Genomic DNA, 25141 nt, shown 5'->3' on the forward strand with positions numbered 1-25141 from the left:
GACTGGGATGTGTATTAAACGTGAGCTCATATGTGCGGAACAAAATACATGTTTATCCAAATTAAAATGCTCAATAATTGATGAATCTAACAGAGATGAAATGGTAATCTGAGTGCCACACGCTCTGATTGAGTACTCTTATTGTAAAGGTGACAAAGGGTGTCGTAATAATCTATGGTGCACTGCACACCATTCTGCACAGCCTTTAAAAAAAATGCAAACAGAAGGCAGGTATATGGCAAGAGCTGAAAAGAGCTGTCAAAAACATGTAATGATACTCATTTATCACAAGACTATGGATTAATGCTTTTGTTTTTGCAACAGATAGTAAAGCAATGCATCCTCCATACAGGATCATCAATCATTGGCACCTTGGCAGCTCGCTGCCACTAACTGAATTCACATGGGTAAAAAAAAAATGTGTGATCCAACATAATGACTATAACAGTGATTTTCATTTGTAGGAAATACAGTCAGCACTATTACTTCTGCTGAGAAACATCATTATGTATCACTAGGCTCCTTATAAACGTATTTGGAGTTTATTTATAATGCCCTTATACAAGTCGAGCGTGAAACCATGACTCTAAGATGGACAAGGTGGGATTTTACATTGCAGGCTGGCAGATTAAAAACTTGTATTTCCAAAATGCCAGCTTTACATGAGCCAGAAAAAAACCCTTCTTAGCTTTTAATGGAAGTCTAAAAAAGTTTATTCAAAGTAATTTTGGAGCATTTCTATTGGTCCATTCATCATAAAACGTGGACAAAAATGGAGATGCAAGGTTTACAGGATATGCAAATAGCTGAACTTCCACCACCAGGTGGCACTACAGCAGAGCACAGAGACGGACCACAGATGTTTCTCATCTTTATGGTGTGTACAGTTCAAATGTAAAAAAAAAAAAAATCACCTTGATTTAAACAGTACAATGACAGCTGATTCATTTAAGCATTAAAAGGTCACTTGTTCAGAAATGGACGATTCAGAACATGATTCACACACAAACAAACAAGACAAGTCTTTTTCAATCACACCCACCATAGTTTGTGCTTATTCAGTAGTTTAAAATACTCATTTACACTTTACACCATCCCCTTAAGGTCCCTTTATAACCAAGCTTCATCTACAGACGGACACACGGACAGACAGACAGACCCCCCAAACAGGCTGCTGGAGACCTTGAATGCCATTCTGCAAATGGCCAAAAAAAAATAAATTGTCAGTTATGACAACTCTTCAAGGCCATAGTTGCTTTGTTTGTTTTTTTTGTAATGTCCATGAAATCATGTTAGAGACCAGTGAAATGACTGGTCCTGTAATCTAGCCCCCATCCCTTCAAACTGGACAATCTAGAAAAATAAGGCTTTTGAAAGTGTTCGGTTTTGTACAGTATGTCATTCTGACAGCTGGAAGACCTTTGTGAGAAACATATTCGAAGTTAAAGGTTTCCTTTGGCTAACATTTGGGGAAACCTTCTTGTCTCCTTAGCCCAGTGGTCTCCAACCTTCTCCTGGAGAGCTACCGGTTTTAGCTCCAATGCAAATATAACAGACCCTGTTCAAAGGATCAAGGATTGCTGAAGGTAGTAAGTAGTTCCAAAGTCTGGAAGGATAGTATACAAAATGCACAAAACACTGCTTTTGTTGGATTAACCGTCTCAACTGTCCAGGGAAGGCTTTCTACTAGGTTTTGGAGCATGCAGGATGTTGAATTATCACCAATTTATACACCTCTCGTTTACACCTAGAATTAGACATGGTGCCAATAAGTTCATGTTTATCTGCTCCAGAGAGTCCTATTTGGCAATATTTCTCTACAGGGACTAGGCAAGCTGTGTGTATACGTTTGCACATCTGGGTCAGCAGATCTAAATGCATTCATTAGAAGGGGTGTCTACAAACATTTGGATATATAGCATAGCTCTCCAGGAGCAGGGTTGGAGACCACTCTCTTAGAAGTTTTAATACAGAAAACAAGGCAGTTTCTATAGATATGTTTATAAAATGTTGAAATTTCAATAGTTTTGAGAATTGTTTTTATAACAATGTGAAATTGATGTAGAACATTCTCTTTGACCACTGTAGGTTGCACTTCAGTAAAACTGCAATAGGTCTGCAGTTAAACATTTTTCAGGTCTCTACGTTGTATTTAATTCAGTCTCAAGGTGACAAGTATTACCCACCACACTATCAGTGTTATGAGTAGGAGTACAGCTCTTCACATGGTGGACTCTGGTTCAAGCACACCTTGTTCTACCAATAAGAGTCATTGGGCAGAACCCCTACCATTACATTCACTGACCTCTAGAACATGTTTAAAATGTTGCTCTTGATAAGAACATCCACCAAAATGACATACACTGTTAAAAGTCCAAGTTTCTTGAGCAATGTTTGGAGGTTCTTCTTCAGTAAAACTGTGGGGAACCTCTTAAGGTAACTTCAGGAAAAAGGTTCCTTGAAGATTCCTCAGACCACCTTAAGGGGTTCCTCCAGAGTTTTTGCACAAACTTCCTCAAGGTACTTAGACTGTTAACAGTGTGTGACTTTTGTAAGATTGCACATGGGAAACTAGATATACTGACAAGAATGAAGAATTCTTCAGTTCTAAGTAAAAAATCAGATGATGATTAAAAAAAAAGAAAAGAAGTGGTCATTAAAGGCTTAAGTGGTCAATAAGGCACAATTTGATCATATTCGGAGTGCATTTGTCCTTTTCCCATCCGTTGACATCCTTCATGTGCAGTCTTCAGCTTTTGGCCCTGTTTAACTGAAGCATAATGTAAAACAATGTAATCTATTAAGTCTATCCAGGTATTTTTTCCAATTATAATCTAACTAATTAGACGCAATGTGCTGCTACAAAAGAGTCTTTGCAATTTATACTTACATCCTAATGAGGGAAAAAAAAGACCCCCAGGTCTTTGTATATTTACAGCCACAAAACAAATAAATGGATCAGAGTGTAATGACAAGGGGGGGGGGGATATACAGCAAGCCCAAAAAGTTCACCTCACTCCCTGAAAATCCCCATCTAATATAATCTTTTATAAATAAAACAGCTGTGAGATTTAACCAACCAGGGGCAACTCACAAATTTGCGAATGCATTAATTAATTAAAACATTGTAGTGCAACCATGTAAACACAAATGAAATGCTGTTCCAACACATCTTCCCATGATGCTACAGAGAGGACTTGGTACATTCTTGGTATTCAAAGCTACCCATCAGAGAGACAAAGGGGGGAAAAAATGGCACTCCAGCTCACTTTTGATTTGCAAAAGCACTAAACTGACAGCCTGGTTAGCCATCCTGAAAACCTTTTTTCCAGTCCATCATTTCAGCTGGGACAAGCCAACCTTCTGCCAGCAAAAAGCCAATGTTCTTTCCAAGCAACTGAATCATCTTCCATTTCCACACCTAGTTGTGGTGCCTCTCGGCTCCGCCGTCCTCCTCTGGGTAGTCCAATGAGTTTACACATTATAGAGAACAGAGAAACTCATAGAAAGAACTAAAATGAAGCTTTTCGAATGGTTGCACCAAGCCACTGGAGTGCTGACATCATCTGTGCTTTTAGAGGCCTGTGCCAGGTCGTTTCCTTCCTCCGCCCCATGAATGAAGAGCTGTCTTCATGGTAATTGCACTTCGGTTAAGAGTGACGTGGAATTATAGTCATTCAAACTTCCATTGCTGGTGTTTGTCTACGCTGGAGCATCTGCTCATATGCACATCTGTGCGCCCCTGTGATGTGCGGTAAGAGGTGATGCACATGTCTGAGTGAGGGTGATATATACTGCCATCCTGGAACAAGAAAATAACCACGTTAGCTTAGGGACATGAAGCAAAGAGTCAGAGTGTATCTGTGAGGGGTCTGTGAGGAGCACTCACATTTCTGAACTCCCAGATGACTGTGGGAGGGACAGGCTCTCCATCTCGAGAGCAGTGCTTCATTCCTATGTAGTTCTGGCCCGTTGGAACCTCAGCACACAACTCGGTCACAGAGTTGAAGCGGATCTCCTTTTTAGAAGTGTACTCAAAATACTTAGAGATGGAACAAAGGAAAAAGAAACAACTGTTAGCTAAACAGATCAGACCTTCTTAAGAGTAGGCCTAAGTCATCACACTTGCATCACCCTAGGGCTGTGTATTGGAGAGAAGCTGGGGTAGAGCTGGGCCGAGCACAACACTGCTGTCTAGTGGTCAGGGTATAAACACAGCACAAAACGAACCACTGTCTGCCACCAATCTTTGCATGTAAACTATTAGTTAACAATCAATACTTTTTGAGAATTGACACTTTGTAATTTAAGGTAGAAGTGTAAGGAAATTTCACAACTGTTTACCACGCCGCCTCTTTCGTCTTTTTTGTAGTACATACAGTATCACAACCTCCTCCACAGTCGCCATGTTTGTTGATGTTAGAAACTTTTAAGGCTGAACTCCCCTCTAGTGGATGTATTTTAAACAATTAAATACAATTTCTTTGTATAGTATGTGTTTTTTTTTTTTTTTTTACTACTACCGTTATCACAAAGCAGCTTTCCAGGAATCCAGTAACAGGACAAGAGATCAACAAAACAAAATAATAATAATAAAAAAAATATATATATATTTTAGATATTAGATTTATTATATTGATAAAAGTCACCAAGACTGTTCCTCTGCTCAGGTGTGCTGATTTAATCATAATAGAGATGGTGAGAAAAACTAAAAATGGTAATAATAATAATAATAATAATAATAATAATATTAGAAGTAGCAAACAACTGCTTCAACTTAGTCGGTAGGCAGCTAGCAGTAGCAGGAGGGTGGGCAGCTGGTCTGACACCAGTAACAGGGGAGCCCAACCATAGAAGACGCATGGCAGTATAAGGGCAGTGACAACATTTGAAACATGTTAATTTTCATGTGTAAAGGGAGCACAAATGAGCCATAACACTTACCCTGAAAATCTATTTCATTCATAAACTCTCTGACATTAGGCAAAAGCCACACCGCTAAAACAGCAGTAGCAAACACTGTGAACTCACTGTGAATCGATTCATAAAAGCGATGTGTGGTATTACTAAACTGTCAGACAATGGAGGTGAGGTTAATAATTAGTAAGTAAGCAGGCACTCTCTCTCCCTCTCTAACGTCACAGAAGGACTCTTTCAGGATAAAGGTCAAGAGTGAGGTGTGTCTCTACAAAGAGAGTTCTGTTTTAAGAGTGGCTTTCACCTGCTGATCCTGCTTTGCCATGTCAGACATCAGCCCAGCCCTGCAGGGCACAGGCTCAGATTAAACGCAAGAAAGCATGTTAGACTGTACTGTAGGTTATAAACTCCTTATACTAATTAACTAACTAAGCCGAGAGCCTTCCACACTGCAGTGTGGTAATCAATCACCAGGCGCTGATCAATCTTCTCACTCACTGAGTTCTCACATATCGTCCACATGGAGCTTCTTTAAAGACATGGCCCCTGTCGAGCACATACATATTTACCCAGGCCACATCGGCCATTCTGCTCAGAGACCCTCATATATCTTTTAAGCGGAGACCAGTCTTTGTGGAGAGGTGGCTACGGTTTCCCTTACAGTCTGGGCTGTGGAAACATTGATTTTCACTCACACATGGTGCTTTTTCAGAGACACCTGATGCACAGCATCAATGAGTAATCAGTGATATCAATCACAAGACAAACACCCAAGCCTACACTTCTCCATTAAATATACATCCTTATAGACGATTCACTTATTCTGCTGGAAAAAGAATTGAAAGGGGTACAGTGCTTCATCGTGGAATCCTATTTCACAACACATAAAGCCCGTTTGCTTTTTGGCAAATGAAACAAAACGGGTTTGGCCACATGCCAACAAAACTGGGGGTGAACTGCATCATGTTGTGTTCATGCTGTAGTCACACGATAGCTCGATCATTCACAGAATACCTCTTTCATCTTTTTGACAGATTGTTGTCTGTTGTCAGGAATAGGATACGGATTTTAATTACCTGATTGCCTCCCTGTCCATGGCAGCCAAAAAGGGACAGGTGCGCCCCCGTGGGACTGTGCTCTGGAGCATTGTAGTCCAGACACTCAGAAGGGATCCCGCCACTACGAACCTGCAGCAGAGAGACAGGCAAGGGAAAAGAATGACAGAAAAGAAAATGAAAGGACAGTGGGTGGAGGAACACACAGAAATGTTATATAGGGCACTTCAGTTCTGGTCCTGGAGCACTCCAGTCTGGCAGTTAGTCAGATTGATCTGTTTTAACAAAACTTCATAATCATGGCTTGGTATAGTGGACATAGTGGGCAACCTTCTCTATAACAGGCTAGTCACTGAATGCAATCAAACCCTCACTGCAATGTTCCAGAATGTAGTAGAATGCCTTCCATGGACAGCAGAGAGAGTTACTCTAGCAAAAGCAGGACAAACTCTTTTTTTTAGTGCCTTTGATTTAGGAAGAAACAATTAATGAGCAGGTGTCCCAATACTTTTGTCCACACAGTGTATAAGCACCAATCTTAGCTAGCCCTCATCTAACAATGTATAGTTTGTTTGTTTGTTTGTTTGTTTCTAGCAATTGATTTCCACTTTACTTACAGCTCCATGCCAGCCGGGCCTGTCCTCTGGTACGTGGAGGTCAGGGTAGATGTTTTTCAGATACCAGTCAAAGCTTTGGCATTTGAGCCGCTCCCGTAAAAGAATCCTGTCTGAGATATCCCCATATGTTTCCTATGAGACAGCATACATAAGTTCTTACAAGCAGCACCGAATCAAGAAGAGTCAATCTTAAAGCAACAGTTTGGCAAAAAACAAAAATACACTATCCTGTCTTCACCCCAAAATTAAATCAGCTAACATGTCTGGCTTCATCCAAATGACTACATCAAACTGTTGTACATTTAATTTCTCCAGTTCAAAAGAGAAGAATCAGGAGGGTGGAATGCAGAATGGTGTTCTTTACATTGCACACAGAATGAGCACCCATGAAACCAGTCCAGCTCAGTTTTCTGGTCTAGCCTCTTCTAGTCCATCACAAAAGCTGGTCCACACACAGTCTGAAGACCGGTTTCAACATACAGGTTTTTACAGTCCAGTTTCTACCCCCAAGCATAGACAAAGACCACGTATGCATTCAGAGCTAATGAGGAACAGGACACGTGGGTATGTGTGGCTTAACCGGTCTGATAACCTTTAACCTTTAGGACTATGGATAATTATGGAATGGTGCCAAAATGTCTGCTATAACACTTAACTGCACCTGGTGCAGTTGACAGGTGACATGAAGCATGCAGCATTTTAAACACGTAAACAGAGATGGGCAAATTGCCAAAAAAATAAAATAAATACTGAAACTATTTATTAGGATTAGGATTATTATTTAGTAATTACACGGAATTGCACAGAATTACACTGGAAGTAGTGGTCTACTATTGGCATCATTACTAGTTATTCTTACAGGTCTGGACATTCCCTTGTTCTATTAGGATAAGAAATTCAGCTAAACTAAATAAATGTACAGTTTCCTTTTATTCCAAGGGCAGCCAACTAAAAGCCAACTACCAATCATACTTCAGGCACCAAATTTTTTAACTACACTCCAAGTAAGTAAAAATTTTGTGTAAAAAATTATGATTTGTGTAAAAACTACCAGTTTAACAGATAATATATAGAAAACGGAGCGTTGCTTTCTATACAATTAAGGATCTTGCAGGTTTCTACCCCCAGTCCAATTCCAGGATAACACAGACACGTCATTCTTAGTGGCAGAACATACAAGCTACATATACGTGTCAAATACAGGTTAAACACGACCTACTATTACAAACATAAGGCAGGACTACCTTTAGTGTCCACACCCAGATCACTCACAAACGTTGGGGTGTTTACATTCAAACAGGATGTAACAAAATAATCCACACTCGAGCTCCTGCAGGGACACCATTACCTATCCATCAGCACTGTGATACTCTAATCTGGGGGAGCAAGCCTGCCAGTGTTACTTGCCAGCACATCAATCTACCTAGATGTGGAAGGGTGTAATGTATTGCTTGATCAAATGTTCCTGTCCTTAATAATGCAGTCGTATTAGTATTAGTGCAGTTATATGAACTCAGGAGTTACAAGAAGCAAAGCTCAGTGAGACATAATACATGCCTGGCCTACTTTCTGTATTGGCATTCTGACACAGTGCTTTTCGAGCACAGGCAACAGAAGAACAAATAAAAACAAATGGCCGTGGACCAAAGCTGTACCTTACGAGCAGGAGGGTTACGGTTATAGAAGTGCTGCTTGTAGGAGTCCATCCAAACTTCAGCAGCTCGCACTGTGTTCTGGAGGAAATTGGGCCTGGCGTATGGAGCCTTCTTAGGGAAGACGTGACCCACGTGGGAGCATGGGTGAATCTCCAGGGAACCACCACACTGCCAGACCTGAAAATAACATAACAACAAAAACCCACATTTTTGATTTTCCTCAAAAGGCAAGCAAACCCAGGTTTATTCAGAAAATCCGATCATAAGAACAAGCATGAGACCAGAAAATAACAATATCATAGCAGAAATAACCGTCAGAATGACTGGCACTCTCTTTCAGTTCCCTTTCCTGAACTCCATGAAATGTTGCACTGTGACATTATTTGCATTTTGAAAAATTCTGTCCCTCAAACCAAAAAAGCAGAAGTGGCTATGGGACAGGAACACTTCACAATAATATCCTTTCAAATGTGTTTGTAAACCAATTCACAGTCCATCAATTATAAATGAAAGCTCCTACAAGTCTCTTGAAGAAGCTGTGCTGTATTCAGTTTCCACATGCATAAAACATTACTCAGAAGTATGCACCATCAATCTTCATTTTTACAGGCTCGGAAGAAAGGAATCTAATATGCAGGATTCAAGTAATTACATTGATACTGTAAGGCTATCAAAGTTCTACCAACATTTGAAGGAAAACACACAGCACTATGAAGATCTTACCCTAAATGAAAGTTCCAGATTTTCTCCTCCCCAAACCTCCATGCCCATGTCGTAAGTTCCCAGGTACTCAAAGTAGACCTTGCTCACAGCAAACAAACCCCCAGCCATGGTAGGAGACCTGTGAAATGTAGAGGAGCAGAACATTGGCAGCACATCAGAGATATTCATCAGCACATCCCTGCCAACTCTCCAGTGGGTAAGTGTTCCTTAGTTTGCACTCAGTGCCTCTGGCCAGCATCTAGTCTTTCAGAACCAGGACTAGAGAGCAGCACAATTACACACCAGAGAGCTTAAGCACCTATGTGCTTCCTAAACATTCATCCTTTAAATCCCAGTTTAACTGCATTAACTAAAAGAGATGCTAACATAACAACTATGCATATCAGACCCATGTGCCATCTGCTAGACACTAATGAGAAAAACTCGGATTCTGGCCGGACTCTTCCTGCTTAGCATTTTACATGTTCTCCTTCAATTACTAAGAAATGTGGAAAGTTGAGCTCTTTTCAGAGAGGCAGATGAAGCACCAACCTAATGGGGTCAGTCCGGGATTTCCGTCTTTTGCGATCCATCTCCGGCACAGAGTGCCACTGGAAGGTCAGCCGCCAGTCAAACCCGCCCACCATGGGCTCTTCAGTCTGCATGTAAAACTCAAAGGTGTTCCAGTCAATGGTGTCGATCACTGGGCATATGATAGTGCTCTCATTCTGCCCAATTCTGCAAGAAATGACATACAAACCAATATAGCGTTGATGTTTAGCTGACAATATTCCAAAACCGTCAATGCTTCCGTTTCCTCCTATATTACTCAGTGGACATGATCTCTCATGCATGATAGAGACCTGCTCCCAACACAGGGTAGGAATACTGTTATGGATATTTCTATTAAAATAAAAAACAAAAACCAACAACAATAAAAACTAACTGGTGGGACTTAGAGTAAGCATGAAGTCCTATTAATGGCCTACGTCAATGCTAGCCCTCCATGGATAGGGCTACAGGATATGCTCTACAGCAATACGTGATCAGCTGCCCTGTTCTTGTTTGTTCTTACTGGTCATCTTGACATAAGATCAAATGTGGTTCAGATTAAATATTGCAGGACAGCTCCATGTTAAAAAACACAACTCTCTCTCGCCTTTGGAACTACAGTCTAATAAACTTTAGTTCTGGCTTGTGCACTGCATAGCGATGGTGGGGGATAGAGCCCCTGCTGTGGTCTAGTTCATTAAGTTAGTAGAAGGCGTGGGTTCAAGCAGAAAATTCCAGACTGAAAAGCCACATATTCAAAATTAAAGACCATTATATCTAATCGTAATGGAAAATCACCACCACATAGTATACCTTTCTAGGAGTGGCTCGATCCAGCCGGGCACACACTCACAGTGACAATCTAGAAAGGTGAGCACGTCTCCAGTGGCGTAGGTGGCACCGATGAGTCGGGCTCGGACCAGCCCTTCTCTTTTATTAGTGCGGATGAGACGCACACGTTCCAGGTTGCTGATGTAGTGCTCCAGCTGGGACTTCAGATAGACTGTAATTAGCACAGAGAGAGAGTGAGAAAGAGAGAAAAGCAGCTTTAGCAGTAACTCAGGCTTACTGGTCCCCAGCAGAGTGCTCAACAATGCCAGAGAACACCTGAGCTCTCCAGGGCGCTCTACAGGCCTAATTAACAGTTCTCTCTTACATAATAATTAGAGCTCTTATGATTACTTGATTAAACTTGATTACTTGATTTAAAAAAAAGTCACTAATTGCCCAGTATTCTTCAGGTCTCTTCCAAAGTAAAAAAAAAAAAATCATAAATTTGTAAGGGAACACGAACATTTATTTTTCCAAAAGATAAAAACCTCTGGTTCCTAGGGGTGTAATGATTCCCTGAGTGCACGAGTCAAATTGATTCACAATTCAATGGTCTCACGATAATTTAAACAAAACTAAAATGAAGGTTAATGAGACTAATGAAACTAGCCTTGTGTTTTAATACCAGTTTAAACTGTCCTCATCCATTTAGCCGCTTCATCTGCCATCAGAAGAATTCACAACAGCATCTTCAGCAATTTCATTACTTTATTAGCTGAAGTGGAGTTGGTTATATGAGCCCTCAGAGGGGTGAGGGATCAAGTGAACGCAAGCGTCGATTTCAGCTGCAGAACAAGAAAACCTTCAACCTTTAAAGCCCAGAAAATCATTTTGACCTGACCCCCTACAAACCAATTGTTTGCTGAGCTTTAGGTTGTACACTCCCTATGTAATGAGTAGTGGTGTATACTGGTGTTGTTTAAGGTCACAAATTAGATAATTATTCCAATCAGACAAAAAAGAGAGAAAAGAGATAAATGGGAAACAAATTCTAGCTTTCAGTTAATGAGGGGTTTGTGCTACTGCTTCATTTGTATTCGTGACTTTTATTGTGACATTTGGCTTGGCTTTCAGGATATCAAATACGGTACACTTTTCACGCCTCCCCTTGTGCTGTGAGTGGCCACTTACAGTACCAACATACTGTTGATATCACGGATGACAAAGGGGTAAGCTAAATTAGTGAGAGGGTGTTAAACAGTACTGAAACAGGGGGCAAAGCTAAGAGACGTCTCATGACCATTTTGGAAAGGGTTATTTGCAACCAGTCATGTTTTTAGACCTTCTTTAGACTTTCTTATTGATGTGGATGATCTCACAAATTTCCCCATGCCTTGTTCCACAATTTATCATTAAAACAATTAGCAGGTTACTCGCTAATTACTAATATAATCAATAAGGATAATAAGTGTGACCACTGTGTTCAGTTCTTCTCTTCTTTATATCTAAAACGAACATCAGAAACAGGCCAAGAGTGGATTAACTGAAGGGAATGTACTGAACAACGCACAAAATAAGGAACAGCAGACCCTGAGATGAGATCACAGCAAAAGTATGAACGTGTGGTTGGTACAAGTTCTGCTGATCCTTCTTTTTTTCCCTTGGAAGAGAACATGAGAGGGCCCTGAATCCAGAGTTTACGTTTAGCCACATCACATTAAGTATTTATCACGTCCACTTTACTCAACTCCAAGCAATCAGCCTAATTTAGTTATAATTACATACCACTACACTTGAGGCAGGGCAAAATGAACTTAAATCAGGGGTTTGCCAAAGAGCATTTCTGGTGTCTCAGCAAGAGCCGCATGGGTTCAGAATGAGTGCGAGATTCCAGCCGCTTCAGGGAGGCCACTTGAGAGGAAATGGTTTCTTATGAGGTCAGTTAAGAATCAAGCCACAGGCAGCAGTGTAATGTCTGAGCTGAAGACAGCACTGGATCCGAACCAAGCTAGAGATTAATGTTCATATAAACAGTAGGGTGTGACTAGAGAAGTCTATGTTCTTCTCTCACACACACACAAACACACACACTCAAGTTCTGCATCACCTCGATCACTGAAGTCATCAATGAGTATGACCTCTTTTAGCAAGACAGCAGGTGTGGTCTCCAGGACACTGTGGATGGTTCTCAGCAGGGTGGACCAGGCCTCGTTGTAGAAGGCTATGATCACAGACGTGGTAGGAAGGCGATGGATGTCATACTTCTTGGATTTACATCTGTGAAAGCACAATGGAAAATTCAGGCTTATTCAAGGTCACCAGCACCATTAAATACTTAACATCCCATTAGAATCCATCTGAACCAGACTTGCATGACTGACTGACTTTTAGTCTAAGAATCTGTGTCATTAAAAAACTGAAAATGACTGACTCGAGGTAAGAAAGGATAGAGGAGTGTGAAGCAAAAAGGCTTTTAACACGTCAGCTAGACATGCCAGAGCAGTTTCTCACAGAGGCCTGGAGAACAGAAGCCAATGCGTGAGAGCAGGGGCTGAAGCAGTGGTTAAAGGAGAGAGGCAGCAGTATCCTTGACTAAATAGAGGGTGACAGCTTGTGTTTTGCAGACTGCTCCTGGACTCACTCCAAAACACAACTACAAGGGCAGAGGCTCCACGCACTCACTTAGAAGCACCAAATCTCGAGTAGTGCCGTTTTCTTCAAGGATCACTCATCACAACACATGATATGGAAAGAGAGACAAGGACAGAAAATAAGCCTTTGCAGAAGACTAATAGGGGGCAATGACTGACTTGCAGACAAGTACTGACACGCTGAAGAGCATTTTTGAAAGAGGGTGTTAAAATGTAACGGCAGCTGACAAGGATCTCAGACAGTGTCGAAAAATGTGTTAGTGCAGCTTAAGAGCTCCAGAACAGGCTGATGGTGCATCTGAAACAGAGTTTAGAGACACTGGCAAAGCAAGTCACTCCTTCATTTTTGGTCACTCCTTCATTACCGAGAAAATGTTTTACAGTTGTTTCAGGGATTATGCAAAACGCCTCCTCATTATGGCAAAGCGAGACTCATTAAAGAGACTCGGAGAGAGATCCCTGATTAAACCAGCATGGTTGAGATGAGCTAACGGGGGGGAAGGGGGGCAGCGTGGGAGCATATGCTGCAAGGCAGACTAGCTTTCACACACAAGTCTGTGCTTCATTAGAGAAACTCGTTGCACGAGAGGAGAAGAACATCACAAAAGAGAATCGCATGATAAAACCACACCAGTGACTGAACTGTGGGACTTGCCAAAGTCTACAGGGACACATGTGGAGAACATTCAAAGTTCTTCCCAACATTGTCATTTTCACGCTATACTAATGTAGTCATGACATGCTTACATGGTTTGCTTTAGCAATCTATGCCCATGAACAATAGACCTTAACATGACATTAACTTGGTGATAAAGGTAGGGTTTTTCCCCCCTCATTTTAAATCACAGGGTCATTAGAGGCCAGACCTGGTTTCTTACTTAAGGCAATGGTTTGGTTTGGGCAAATCCCCCTCAACTCAAAAGCACTGAATCAGCAAAGACATGTCTGCTGTCCAAGTCTGCTTCTTTAGTTTTCCACTAGAGCTTAAAATGCACAAGGCATCAAATGGGATTGCATGACAAGAATTAGTGGTGTATCGGATCAGATGTTTTTTTGTATCCACAAAAAATAAAAAAGAAGGCAAAGACAAAGTAATTTTAGCTTTGAGTTTGACAGTATTGTGTGTTACTGCTTCATTTGTATTAGTGACTTTTATTTTGACCCAGTTGGTTTGTGAGGAAGCAACATTCATTCCATTCCACATTAAAATTTAATAGCCGAGTTAGTCATTCTGAGGTTGACTTACTTGAAGATTTCTCTTTTTTACACTCAGCCTGTGCCATATAAGATTCACACGCCTTACAGTAATGTGTGGCTGTGCTCGAGGTGTTCCCTTATGGCTCAATGTTTAGAAACCGTAATGATTTTATCCACGCGCTCCCTTCACATAACAGACAGCTGCTCAGTCTGTATGTTTCCATTGCAGCTTTGCATCAAGATTAAGGAGTTATTACCGTAAAAGGCAACAGCGGCAGCAAAACTCTATTCCATGATCCGTTTCACCACAAATCGGAACCATACTGGTATTGGCGGTAGCTGAATGATTAATGATTACTGGCATCGACCAGAAGTTTCTATTTAATTAATAATTCAAATCAATATTTCAAGATGTATTTATCATGCTCTGGACGAGCACAGTGTTTATTCAACACTGGGCTGAGTTAACACTGGGTTCCTGCCCTAAAATGTCTGCATTTTATTCAGTTTACTAAATTTGTAACCCACCCAACCCATGCGACGTTCCTCTGTAATGCTAATCTAGGCCCATAAGTCTCCATGTCCACTACTTTTGACTGTATCTGCACTGTGGATGGATGGATGGATAGGTGGATGGGGGAGTGCAATGATGGATAGGTACGTGACATGGATGGGTAGATGCATGGACTCTGTTTAAATAAGCTTGTACTGATAAAGAGACTAAATGTAAAAATGTTAATTAAGCTGCAATAATGGAAATACAGCTTGTGACATTGCAATGCAGAAATGTGCATTATGGAGACGTTACGATGTATTGTGAAGAACAGGCATTAATTGCAAAAACTGATGCAGCTACATAGTACACCAATCAGCACCCAGCTCCAGCGAGATCATGTCATGCTCCATTCCGTTCCCACCTCCCATCACAGGTCGTAGTTGGTGCACTAGCTGCCTGTTCATTAAGGAACAGATTTTAAGATTCCCTAGTTGTTGGGTTTTTCCCCCCCCAGTACTTAATGGACTAGCACCTTAATATATATCTCAGAATGGATGCCTGATGAAACAGTGCTCTGTCATTTATGCATCAAAGCTCTGAAACACTGTCCAATATTATTTAGGCACCAACACATACCAGTTCTATATAAAAAATTACTTGTATTGTATTGTATTGTATTACTTGTAGTAGTAGCCTCATTTTGGTTATATTAAATATCTAACAACTTTACCTATTTTGTTAAAACATACATAATGTATAATATACAAATCTATTTTATTTGTTATGTGTTGTTTAGGTTTTTTGGCCATCATTTAATGTTGTAAAGCACCTTGAGTAGCATTGTATGTGTGAAATGTGCTGTCTAAAGGGAAAAAATGATGTATTTCTACTACTACCACTACTACACTTGTCTAGGAGATTACGAGATTATAAAATGGCAAGTAATGAAAGCTTATCCCTACCATGTAAACTGCATTCCTACATCAACACACACTTGCCTTAAGCGGTGTGAAATTGTGAAACAATCTGAAACAGACTTGCTTACGTGTCACTCATCAGTGGTAGCTCTTTTGAAGCCTGAACTTTGTTTGGGTCTTCCAATAGCAATATACTACAGTTTTCAATTAATCCTCTGTCAAGTTTGAGGGAAGATAAGCTTACTCATGCATCCGGTTATCCTGAATGTGGCGATGGAGGGATATCTTGTCACTGACGAAGATGTTTATGGCATAGCGCTCAATGCTGTCCGCCTCTTGTTTCTTCTCCTCGGAGTTGAGGTTTAGCCGGGTGGCCTTGCCCCACTCTCCAGGTGCATTAGGGTCCGCCGGAGGCTTCACATAAATGGGCCGCTTAAGGCTCTCCACATCCTCTTCAGCCTGTGACGAGAATTGCCGGACCAGGAGGTTGCGGGGAGCCCCATCCTCGGACGGTGCCGCAGTAGAGGTGCGGAACAGGAGGAGGTAGAAGAGCCATAGGACGGAGAGGAAGAAACATGCCTTCGTCAGCAGGGTCACCTTCTTTGACAAGCGCAACCTCATCTCCCCGACCACACACACAGCACTCCGTGCTGCCACTCAAACAGCTCTGGTGCTACTGCTCACTGAAACAGATTGTGAAACAACATGAAAATGAATAGCTTTCCAAACAAAAGAGGTCTGATATCCTGAGGTAAAACTGACTGGGCCATGACGCAAGTTAGGTGATTAGGCCAAGGCTGAAGTTTAAATATTTTTAGAAAAAAAAAAAAGAAAAAAAAAGGAACTCACACAGTAATGTTAAGAAATAAGCAAAAAACAGGGGTGTAACTTCACAAAATTCAGAAACTGATACAATACAGCGTTGTGATCTCAGTTTAATGGAGATGAGACCAAAATAAGTTATTGTCATAATTTACATTCCAGTGTGTCAAAACTCACTTCCTATATTGAGAATACTTATAACACTAAGCACCAGATATACACTACATGTCCAAATGTTTGTGGACACACCTTCTAATAAACACTTTCAGCTCCTTTAAGTTGCACTTATTACTGACCATGACACACAAAGCTTATCTAGTTCCTGTAGATAATATTGGCAAAAGAATAGGACTCTGGGGCAGATAAACATGTACTTATTGGCACCATGCCTAATGCTAGACATGGACTAGAGGATAAAGGATAAAGGATAAAGGTGCACGTATTCGTCACTGTACAGTGTGGACTGTACAGCGAAATGTGTCCTCCGCATTTAACCCATCTGGTAGTGAACACACACTCACACACACACACGTGTTAGGGGCAGTGAGTACACACACACACCCAGAGCGGTGGGCAGCCAACTCCAGCGCCCGGGGAGCGGAGAGGGTAAAGGGCCTTGCTCAAGGGCCCAACAGTGGCAGCTTGCCGAGCCCGGGAATCGAACCCACAACCCTGTTATCGATATCCCGGCGCTCTAACCGCTGAGCTACCACTGCCCCAGTGGGTAGAGGGGTAGCAGCATTGAGCTGTGGAGCAGTGGAGCTGTGTTCTCTGGAAAGATGGTGCTCCATCTAATGCTTCTGGGATAAGTTGGTATAATGAGGTGGGGTGTTCATTATCCAACATCCTGACCTCACTAACACTCTTGTCACCAAATGCAATCAAATCCTCACAGTAATGCTCCAAAATCTAGTAGAAAGGACACTAGCGACAGTCACCCGGTACTCCTTAGTTTGGAAGAAACAATAAATGAGCAATATTTTGGTCCTGTTGTGTATCACCCACTTCTAAAACACTGACCACCTACGTGTTTCATTATGAAAATAGTATAATTATTCCTAGTTAAATGGGTGAAATACTGAATAAAACACAATTATACTCATAGTTGTTGGTATGAAATACTTTACACTACTGTAAAGATAAGATGAATTTACACTGGGAAGTCAAATGCATCCCTGGTTAGTCAGACAGAAATCCGATCGCTGTGTGAGACAGAATATGCACATACGCTTGTTGTGTGACAATTATTACTGGTGTTTTGGTTGGTAGGTTTTGGAATGTGTCTTGGAGAGGCGGATGCATTTACACTGCTATAACGTGGCTCACATGCATCTTAGGCCACCTTCTGAAGTGGTTTGAGTGATCAGATGTGTTTCAAATGCATTTTAAAGTGGCTTGGCCAGATATCCAGATATAATTCAGATACTTAAGATAGAAAGTGACGAGGTGTAAACAGGGTTTTTGAATCAAGCGTATGTTATGCACAAATCAACAAACTATCCACAAGCTAATATGCCAGGTGCAAAACATTTGCATTTGATACAGTTGAATCTGTAAAAAAAAAAAATTAAATATATTATATATATATAATTAAATAAATGGGCTCAAAAACTTGAAACAATCTTTAAGTTGCTCTTACTTTTAAAATCAATCAACCATGTAATTTAAATGTAAACAGTCTGGGCCAAACACTGCAAGTAGGCTATATATATATATATATATATATATATATATATATATATATATATATATATATATATATATATATATATATATATACATATATATATACATACACATACACATACATACATGTCACCAGGTAAACCAATATAACACAAACTTTAGAAATAAACATTTCTGACATTCAAAAACAAATCCAAAAACAAATCAGTGACCGATATAGCCACCTGTCTTTACGATGACACTCAAAAACCTTCCATCCATAGATTCTGTCAGTTGCTTGATCTGTTTACGATCAACATTGCGTGCAGCAGACACCACAGCCTCCCAGACACTGTTCAGAGAGGTGTACTGTTTTCCCTCCCTGTAGATCTCACATTTCATGAGGGACCACAGGTTCTCTATGGGGTTCAGATCAGGTGAACAAGGGGACCATGTCATCATTTTTTCTTCTTTTAGACCCTTACTGGCCAGCCACGCTGTGGAGTATTTGGATGCATGTGATGGAGGATTGTCCTGCATGAAAATCATGTTTTTCTTGAACGATACCGACTTCTTTCTGTACCACTGCTTGAAGAAGGTGTCTTCCAGAAACTAGCAGTAGGTCTGGGAGTTAAGCTTCACTCCATCCTCAACCCGAAAAGGTCCCACAAGTTAATCTTTGATGATACCAGCCCATACCAGTACCCCACCTCCACCTTGCTGGCGTCTGAGTCGGAGTGGAGCTCTCTGCCCTTTACTGATCCAGCCTCGGGCCCATCCATCTGGCCCATCAAGAGTCACTCGCATTTCATCAGTCCATAAAACCTTTCTTGGCCCAATCTTGACGTTTTATCTTATGTTTCTTGTTCAAGGTGGTCGTTTTTCGGCCTTCCTTACCTTGGCCATGTCCCTGAGTATCGCACACCTTGTGCTTTTTGATACTCCAGTAACGTTGCAGCTCTGAAATATGGCAAAACTGGTGGCAAATGGCATCTAGGCAGCTTCACGCTTGATTTTCCTCAATTCATGGGCAGTTATTATGCCCCTTTTTTCAACACGTTTCTTGCGACCCTGTTGGCTATTTGCCATGAAACGCTTGATTGTTCAGTGATCACGCTTCAAAAACAATTTTTGACTTTTCAGAGTCCGTCAAATCTCTCTTCTGACTCATTTTGCTAAAGAAAAGGAAGTTGCCTAATAATTAAGCACACCTTATATAGGGTGTTGATGTCATTAGACCACACCCCTTCTCATTACAGAGATGTACATCACCCGATTTACTTAATTGGTAGTTGGCTTTCAAGCCTATAGAGCTTGGAGTAGGACGATGTGATCAAAATAGTCATTTGCCTAATAATTCTGCACACAGTGTATACACATATATACATTTACATTTATGGCATTTAGCAGACGCTCTTATCCAGAGCGACTTACAAGGTTCTTGTATTACAGAGGTGGGCCAATGTAGTGTTAGGAGTCTTGCCCAAGGACGCTATTGGTGTAGCACAGCAGAGTCACCCAGACTGGGAATCGAACCCCAGTCTCCCACGTGGTGTTATCTGTTGCGCCACACCAACCACACATTTTATATATATACATTGTATATATATATATATATATATATATATATATATATATATATATATATATATATATATATATATATATATATATATATATATATATATATCACACACACACATACATGTATATACATACATATATTATATATCTTTAAGAGTTATGAAGCTACAAATAACTCAAGCAGAGCCTTAAGCATGTACTCAAATGAACACCAGTCTTTCACCTCAGACTGGAAAAACAAGCTCCTCAGCATCACCTTGTTTCTTACTTTGCCATTTAAAATCTACTATTAGGCAACCATCCCAGTCTGCGAGGTTAACAGAGCTTGGCAAAGAGAGCCAAGGCTGTGTCTGAACAGGATCCATCATCATCCAGTGAAACCCGGTTTGTAATCACATAATTGGTCATCATTAATATTTCAGCTGGCAGGGATCTGGACAAACAGTGGCAGTGATAGACGTTCAGGCTGATCCTGTCTCTCAATCTCTGCTGCTGTACTCTTAAACCCCATGTGATGTTGCACACTGTGGCCACAATACTGTTACTGCAATACAATGACTGTGGACGGGTAACTCACACTAGACAGAGGAAGAATACAAGAGAAAGATTAAACTGCATGTTGCATTCATTTCTCTGCACGGAGAGATGGATGCTAGCTCACTTTGAAGAATGAGGGGTGGCACAACTGGGGCACATGCCATAGTAAATAATAATAACTTCAGCTAGAGAAAGAGATCTTCAATGGTATGATCATTATCTTGCACTTTGTCAAGTAACAAGCTATTTTAGAAGGCCATTATCTTATTTTACTCTTATTTTGGTGTAGTGGGTAACACCACAATACCACCACCACATTCCCCATAGCAGATAAGCGGTCAGATTCTTTAGCCAGGAAAGCAGACCACACTGCACCCATAAGAGTCCTTGGGCAAGACCCCTACTGCTACATTTGCCTACCTGGGTAACACTGTGTAACCTTACATCATTATTTTTGCTGTTTGTCCACTGTGAATCATGTAGTTGTTCCATTTATGATTATTTGGAATAAAATTGCTTGTGCTGACATCCATTTAAAATCAAGAAGGTTTTTTCCTTCTACTGTAAAATTGTGATTTTGGAGAATCAAGGTTTTGTGTGTGACAACAACAAGGTACTACATACATCCAACTACATTAATCATATTACATACACTAAACTGTACTACATACATGTGTAAATTACAATGCATGTATGTACACAACACATCACTGGTCTCATTTACATATTCATTCCATTGAACTATTAGTATAGTAACTTAGCTGGATCTTAATCACCCAGACGTCATTCACACATTTGCACATGGACATATTCGTGTATTTCTGTACTTATTGTTTACGCACCCTGTCTTTTTTTTTTTTCGTCCATAGACCCAATATTGTGTCATGTCCTACCCTCTCTGCACTGGAGACATAGCCCAATAATGTTTTGTTGTACTGTACAACCCTGTATTAGTATAATGACAATAAAGGACCTGAACTGAATGTAGTACAGTGTAGTGTATGTAATTTTACTTATGCAGCACAGATGGATATGTGTGTGTACGCATGTATCTATTACAATTTGCTATATATGCATATACACTAAAAAAAATATATAATACTACATACATCCAACCGTACTATATCTATCTATCTATCTAACTATCTATCTAATATATATATATATATGTGCGTGTGTGTATGTGTGTAATTATATATATATATATCACACACATATATATACACACACACACACACACAATACATCCAACTGTACTACAGTCATATTACCTTACTTATATTAGCGTACATTATATACACACACATATATACATACATTATATGTGTGTATATACACATGTGTGTATATATGTGTATATATATGTGTGTATATATATATATATATATGTGTGTGTGTGTGTGTATGTGTAATTTTATATCTATCTATCTATATATTACACATACACATACATACATATATATACACACACACACACAATACATCCAACTGTACTACAGTCATATTACCTTACTTATATTAGCGTATATTATATACACACACATATATACATACATTATGTGTGTATATATACACACACACACACACACGTGTGTATGTATATATATATATTTTATATACATACACATATATATACATATACACACTACATACATCCATCCAACTGTACTACATACATATGATGACCTGCCTATATTGACATGTACATGTACACAGATTTCACAGTGTTCAGCTATTACACAACTCCGACAGCATGTTCTCCATTTACCAAGCTGGCTTCATTCTCTATGCAGGTAAACTCACAGATCTCTGACCACACTAATCCTTCCACAGGAATATTACTCAACAGCTGTGGACAACTCGATGACTGAGACATGTCCTAAAGTCCACCTATCCTTCACCTGGTCTTCCACATCATCATGAGCACAGCAGGATCCCTCTCTAGCGGTCAGTGGAGCCTGTATTTGGGTTCCACAGTGGAGCACAGAGCTGAGACAAGCACGACCGCAGGTTTCCACTTTCAGAAACGTCAGCAGTGAAAACAACTGTCTGCAGTGAGGAGAGAGAGAGAAGTTTTAACACGATCACTCGTTCAGGGGCAGGCCTGCGAGGTTAGCTAGCACTACGTTACTCTGTGACCCGGTTTGAAGTTTTTAATGAATGTTTTCATCAGAAAGCTTCAGAAAACCAAAACCCCTCACAGTTACACTATAAGCGGACGCGGGCTAGCTGGCCTGGCCAAGCCGGGCTGCAGTTACTGAGACCGTAAACAGGCTGTTTGCTTTGTGCAGCAGGCTGTAAGAGGTCCTACCTGTCGTCTGCATTCCCCGTCCTTCCAGCTGCTTGTCAGATTCCCTCACGGAGTGCTGTGGGTTAGCAGGGCTTAGCCTGTTAGCTAACTCGCTGCTGCAGAAAGGGGTTGGAGCTGTCAGCTCTCTTTCATCCACACACACACACGCACGCACACACACACGCAGACACGCACGCGCGCACATTTACATACACACACTCAGCAGAACACAGCAGCCCCGAATGCCGAGCTCCCCCCGTTTCCTCTCACATAACGTTAATGGAGGGTGGTTTTAGCCTCGCTGGTAAGCCCATACTGTTCGAGCACTTTTGCTCCAGGCTAATGAGGCGGGGAAGGCAGCTTCAGCCCCTCTCTGCGCCGCTCTGGGGCGGAGAGCACATCTTCTTCTCGGGGGCCTTCGCTTTTAGGAAGTTGGCCAAGTTTCACTTAATGCCGCTCGTCACGTGACCCCAGCTTCGCCATGAAAATCATAAACAAGCAATAAAACATTTTATAAATATTTTATATAAAATATCTTTCGACCTCGGTTGATATCTCGCCGTGATTAGACAAAAAACAGCAAAATAATATTCGCAGGAGAAAAATACCCAATGATGCTCACAATGACGACAGAAATGATGATGATGATGATGATGATGATGGTGATGATGATGATTGGGAGATAGGTAGATGGGTAGATCACTTTATTAATCCCTGAGGGAAAGTCATGTTTTGCAGCAGCATAAACTGAGAGTGAAAATATTAATAACACAGGAGCAGATGCAAAAAAAAAACAAACATAAATATAAATAAGACAAAACAATATAGCTATAATCTAACAAAATCTCATTCAAAAATAACATTATTATGATGTTTTCTCCTATCTAGTAGAGAGGGGGGGGGGTAATGTTCTTTTCAATCTAATCCTAATACCAGGACGTATTACATTATTACATAAAAGACATATTTTGATATGTTTACATCAGTAGACATTTTTAAAAAAGTATATATTTCAAATTTGTTTAGTGAAATTAAATAGCTAAATGGTAGAGCATTCAGTTCATCTCTTATTTATTTTTATTTATGATTTATTTTTCATTCTTTGTATTTATTAAGGGCTTTTCTCTCTCCCCACTTACCCAATTCCAGATGATATAAAACCTGTAGATTTAAACTGCTTTAAACCACTGCAAAGTGCAAATAATGTGTGTATATGTATAGTATAAGTTAACGTGTAAATACTCAGGATTTCTATTTTGTAAATATGTTGTTTTTTACTACAGTGAGGAACGATGTACCAAAGTTTTTCACTCACCTTTACACCTGTGTAATGTGACGTGACTATAAACGTGATTTGATTTGATTTGAAGGTGTTTGGAGCTGAAGTGCTGAACTCTTTCACAGTGTAAACGTGACATACGTAGTTCACGTCATACAATTACATGCCTCTGTCTTTTTTAATGATCATTTACGTCAAACTGAATGTGTCATTATGTGCAATAATGTGAGGAGAGACCACAGTTACACAGTCTGATGCAAAAGTTTTGTTTTTTTATTTGTAATTTTTATTGAGAAGTTGTAAAACTTTCCAGCAAATATTCCCAGCAAGTCCTAATACACTCATCTGTCTCTTAAAACATAAAAAGAAATCATCAGTGTGGCCTTTTTAAAAAGTCTATTCACAAATGTGCTCCAGCCAGTGACTCCACTGGTCCATGGTGGATTTTGAGGTTATGCTGTTGTGGAAGCCATCTCTTTTTTCAACCTCAGCTTTTTACATTGGAATCCAGGATTACAAACCCAAAGTGTGATAGATCCACCTCATCCTTGGTGCGGTGTAATGTTCATTAAATGCAGTTCCTCTTTTTCTTCAAATGGACCTTTGCTGATTCATTACTCTACAGCACTTGTTTCCAAAACCCATTTGGAAATTTTAGATGCTACAGAGCATAATTCAAATGTTGAGTTTGCAGAGCTGAAAAAAGGTACATTCAGTGAGAGATTAGACCCTGTTCATGTTAAAAAAAAGTGTAGGATTAAAGATGCTAAGGTTTCTGTCAGCATAAGTGGAAAGGTGAATAGAAAATTCACACGGTAAGCCTACCACTATCCTACTCCAGTGGACAACCACTAAGTTGTGTGTGCACAAGCCATGAAAGCTCATCCTTTCTTTTTCTAGAGAAAGCAATCAAGTCTCTTACTTTTCTATGAAATGCTCTGGAACAGCCTCACATTATCCTAAAGGTCACCATGTCAAATGCCAAGTGTTGGCTAAAGAGGTGTATGCCCCCTGCCATTGGGCTGCCACTGGCCTGTGGAGCAGTGGGGCCTGCATTCTCTCTGGAGTGATTGAGCTCCATCTAATACCTTTGGCATGAGTTGGAGGTACATTTCCAATTCACAACTGATTGTCCAACATCGGTACCTTACTTCACTAATGCTCTTGTGGCTGAATACAAGTAAATCATACATTATTCATTATAAAGCCTTCACTGATTTCAGAAGAAATGTTGGATAAGCCAGGATCGACCATTGTTTGGACATGTGCTGCAAAATGTGAAAGTGGATGCCTGTAAGATTTGATTTAGGGACAAACTGGAAATACAGGTCTAAATGCTATTCAGAAAAAAGCCCACCCAAGCATGCAAAGCCTCATCAAGCCCAACATATTCATGTAAAAGAAAGATAAAATTCCAGGAAACCTCAGGAAAAG

At 40.4% G+C, this 25141-nt stretch overlaps 1 protein-coding gene across 2 annotated transcripts; it reads right to left on the bottom strand.

Moving 5' to 3' along the window:
• Positions 1–689: 689 nt before the first annotated feature.
• Positions 690–22830, bottom strand: poc1bl (POC1 centriolar protein homolog B (Chlamydomonas), like). Of its 2 annotated transcripts, XM_072676082.1 has the most exons (12): positions 22450–22830; positions 22040–22187; positions 15775–16213; positions 12377–12546; positions 10312–10501; positions 9499–9684; positions 8968–9085; positions 8245–8421; positions 6590–6721; positions 5994–6104; positions 3890–4042; positions 690–3802 (listed from the first exon to the last, which is right to left on the bottom strand). In XM_072676082.1, exons 3-12 carry the CDS (start codon positions 16149–16151, stop codon positions 3674–3676), a joined length of 1743 nt encoding a protein of 580 aa, XP_072532183.1. In that variant the 5' UTR covers positions 16152–16213; positions 22040–22187; positions 22450–22830; the 3' UTR covers positions 690–3673. The 2 variants fall into 2 exon arrangements, with proteins under 2 accessions (XP_072532183.1, XP_072532182.1); XM_072676081.1 differs by lacking the exon at positions 22040–22187.
• Between the last annotated feature and the right edge of the window lie 2311 nt (positions 22831–25141).

Source organism: Salminus brasiliensis, chromosome 3, assembly GCF_030463535.1.
Source record: "Salminus brasiliensis chromosome 3, fSalBra1.hap2, whole genome shotgun sequence".
Classification (NCBI taxonomy): domain Eukaryota; kingdom Metazoa; phylum Chordata; class Actinopteri; order Characiformes; family Bryconidae; genus Salminus; species Salminus brasiliensis.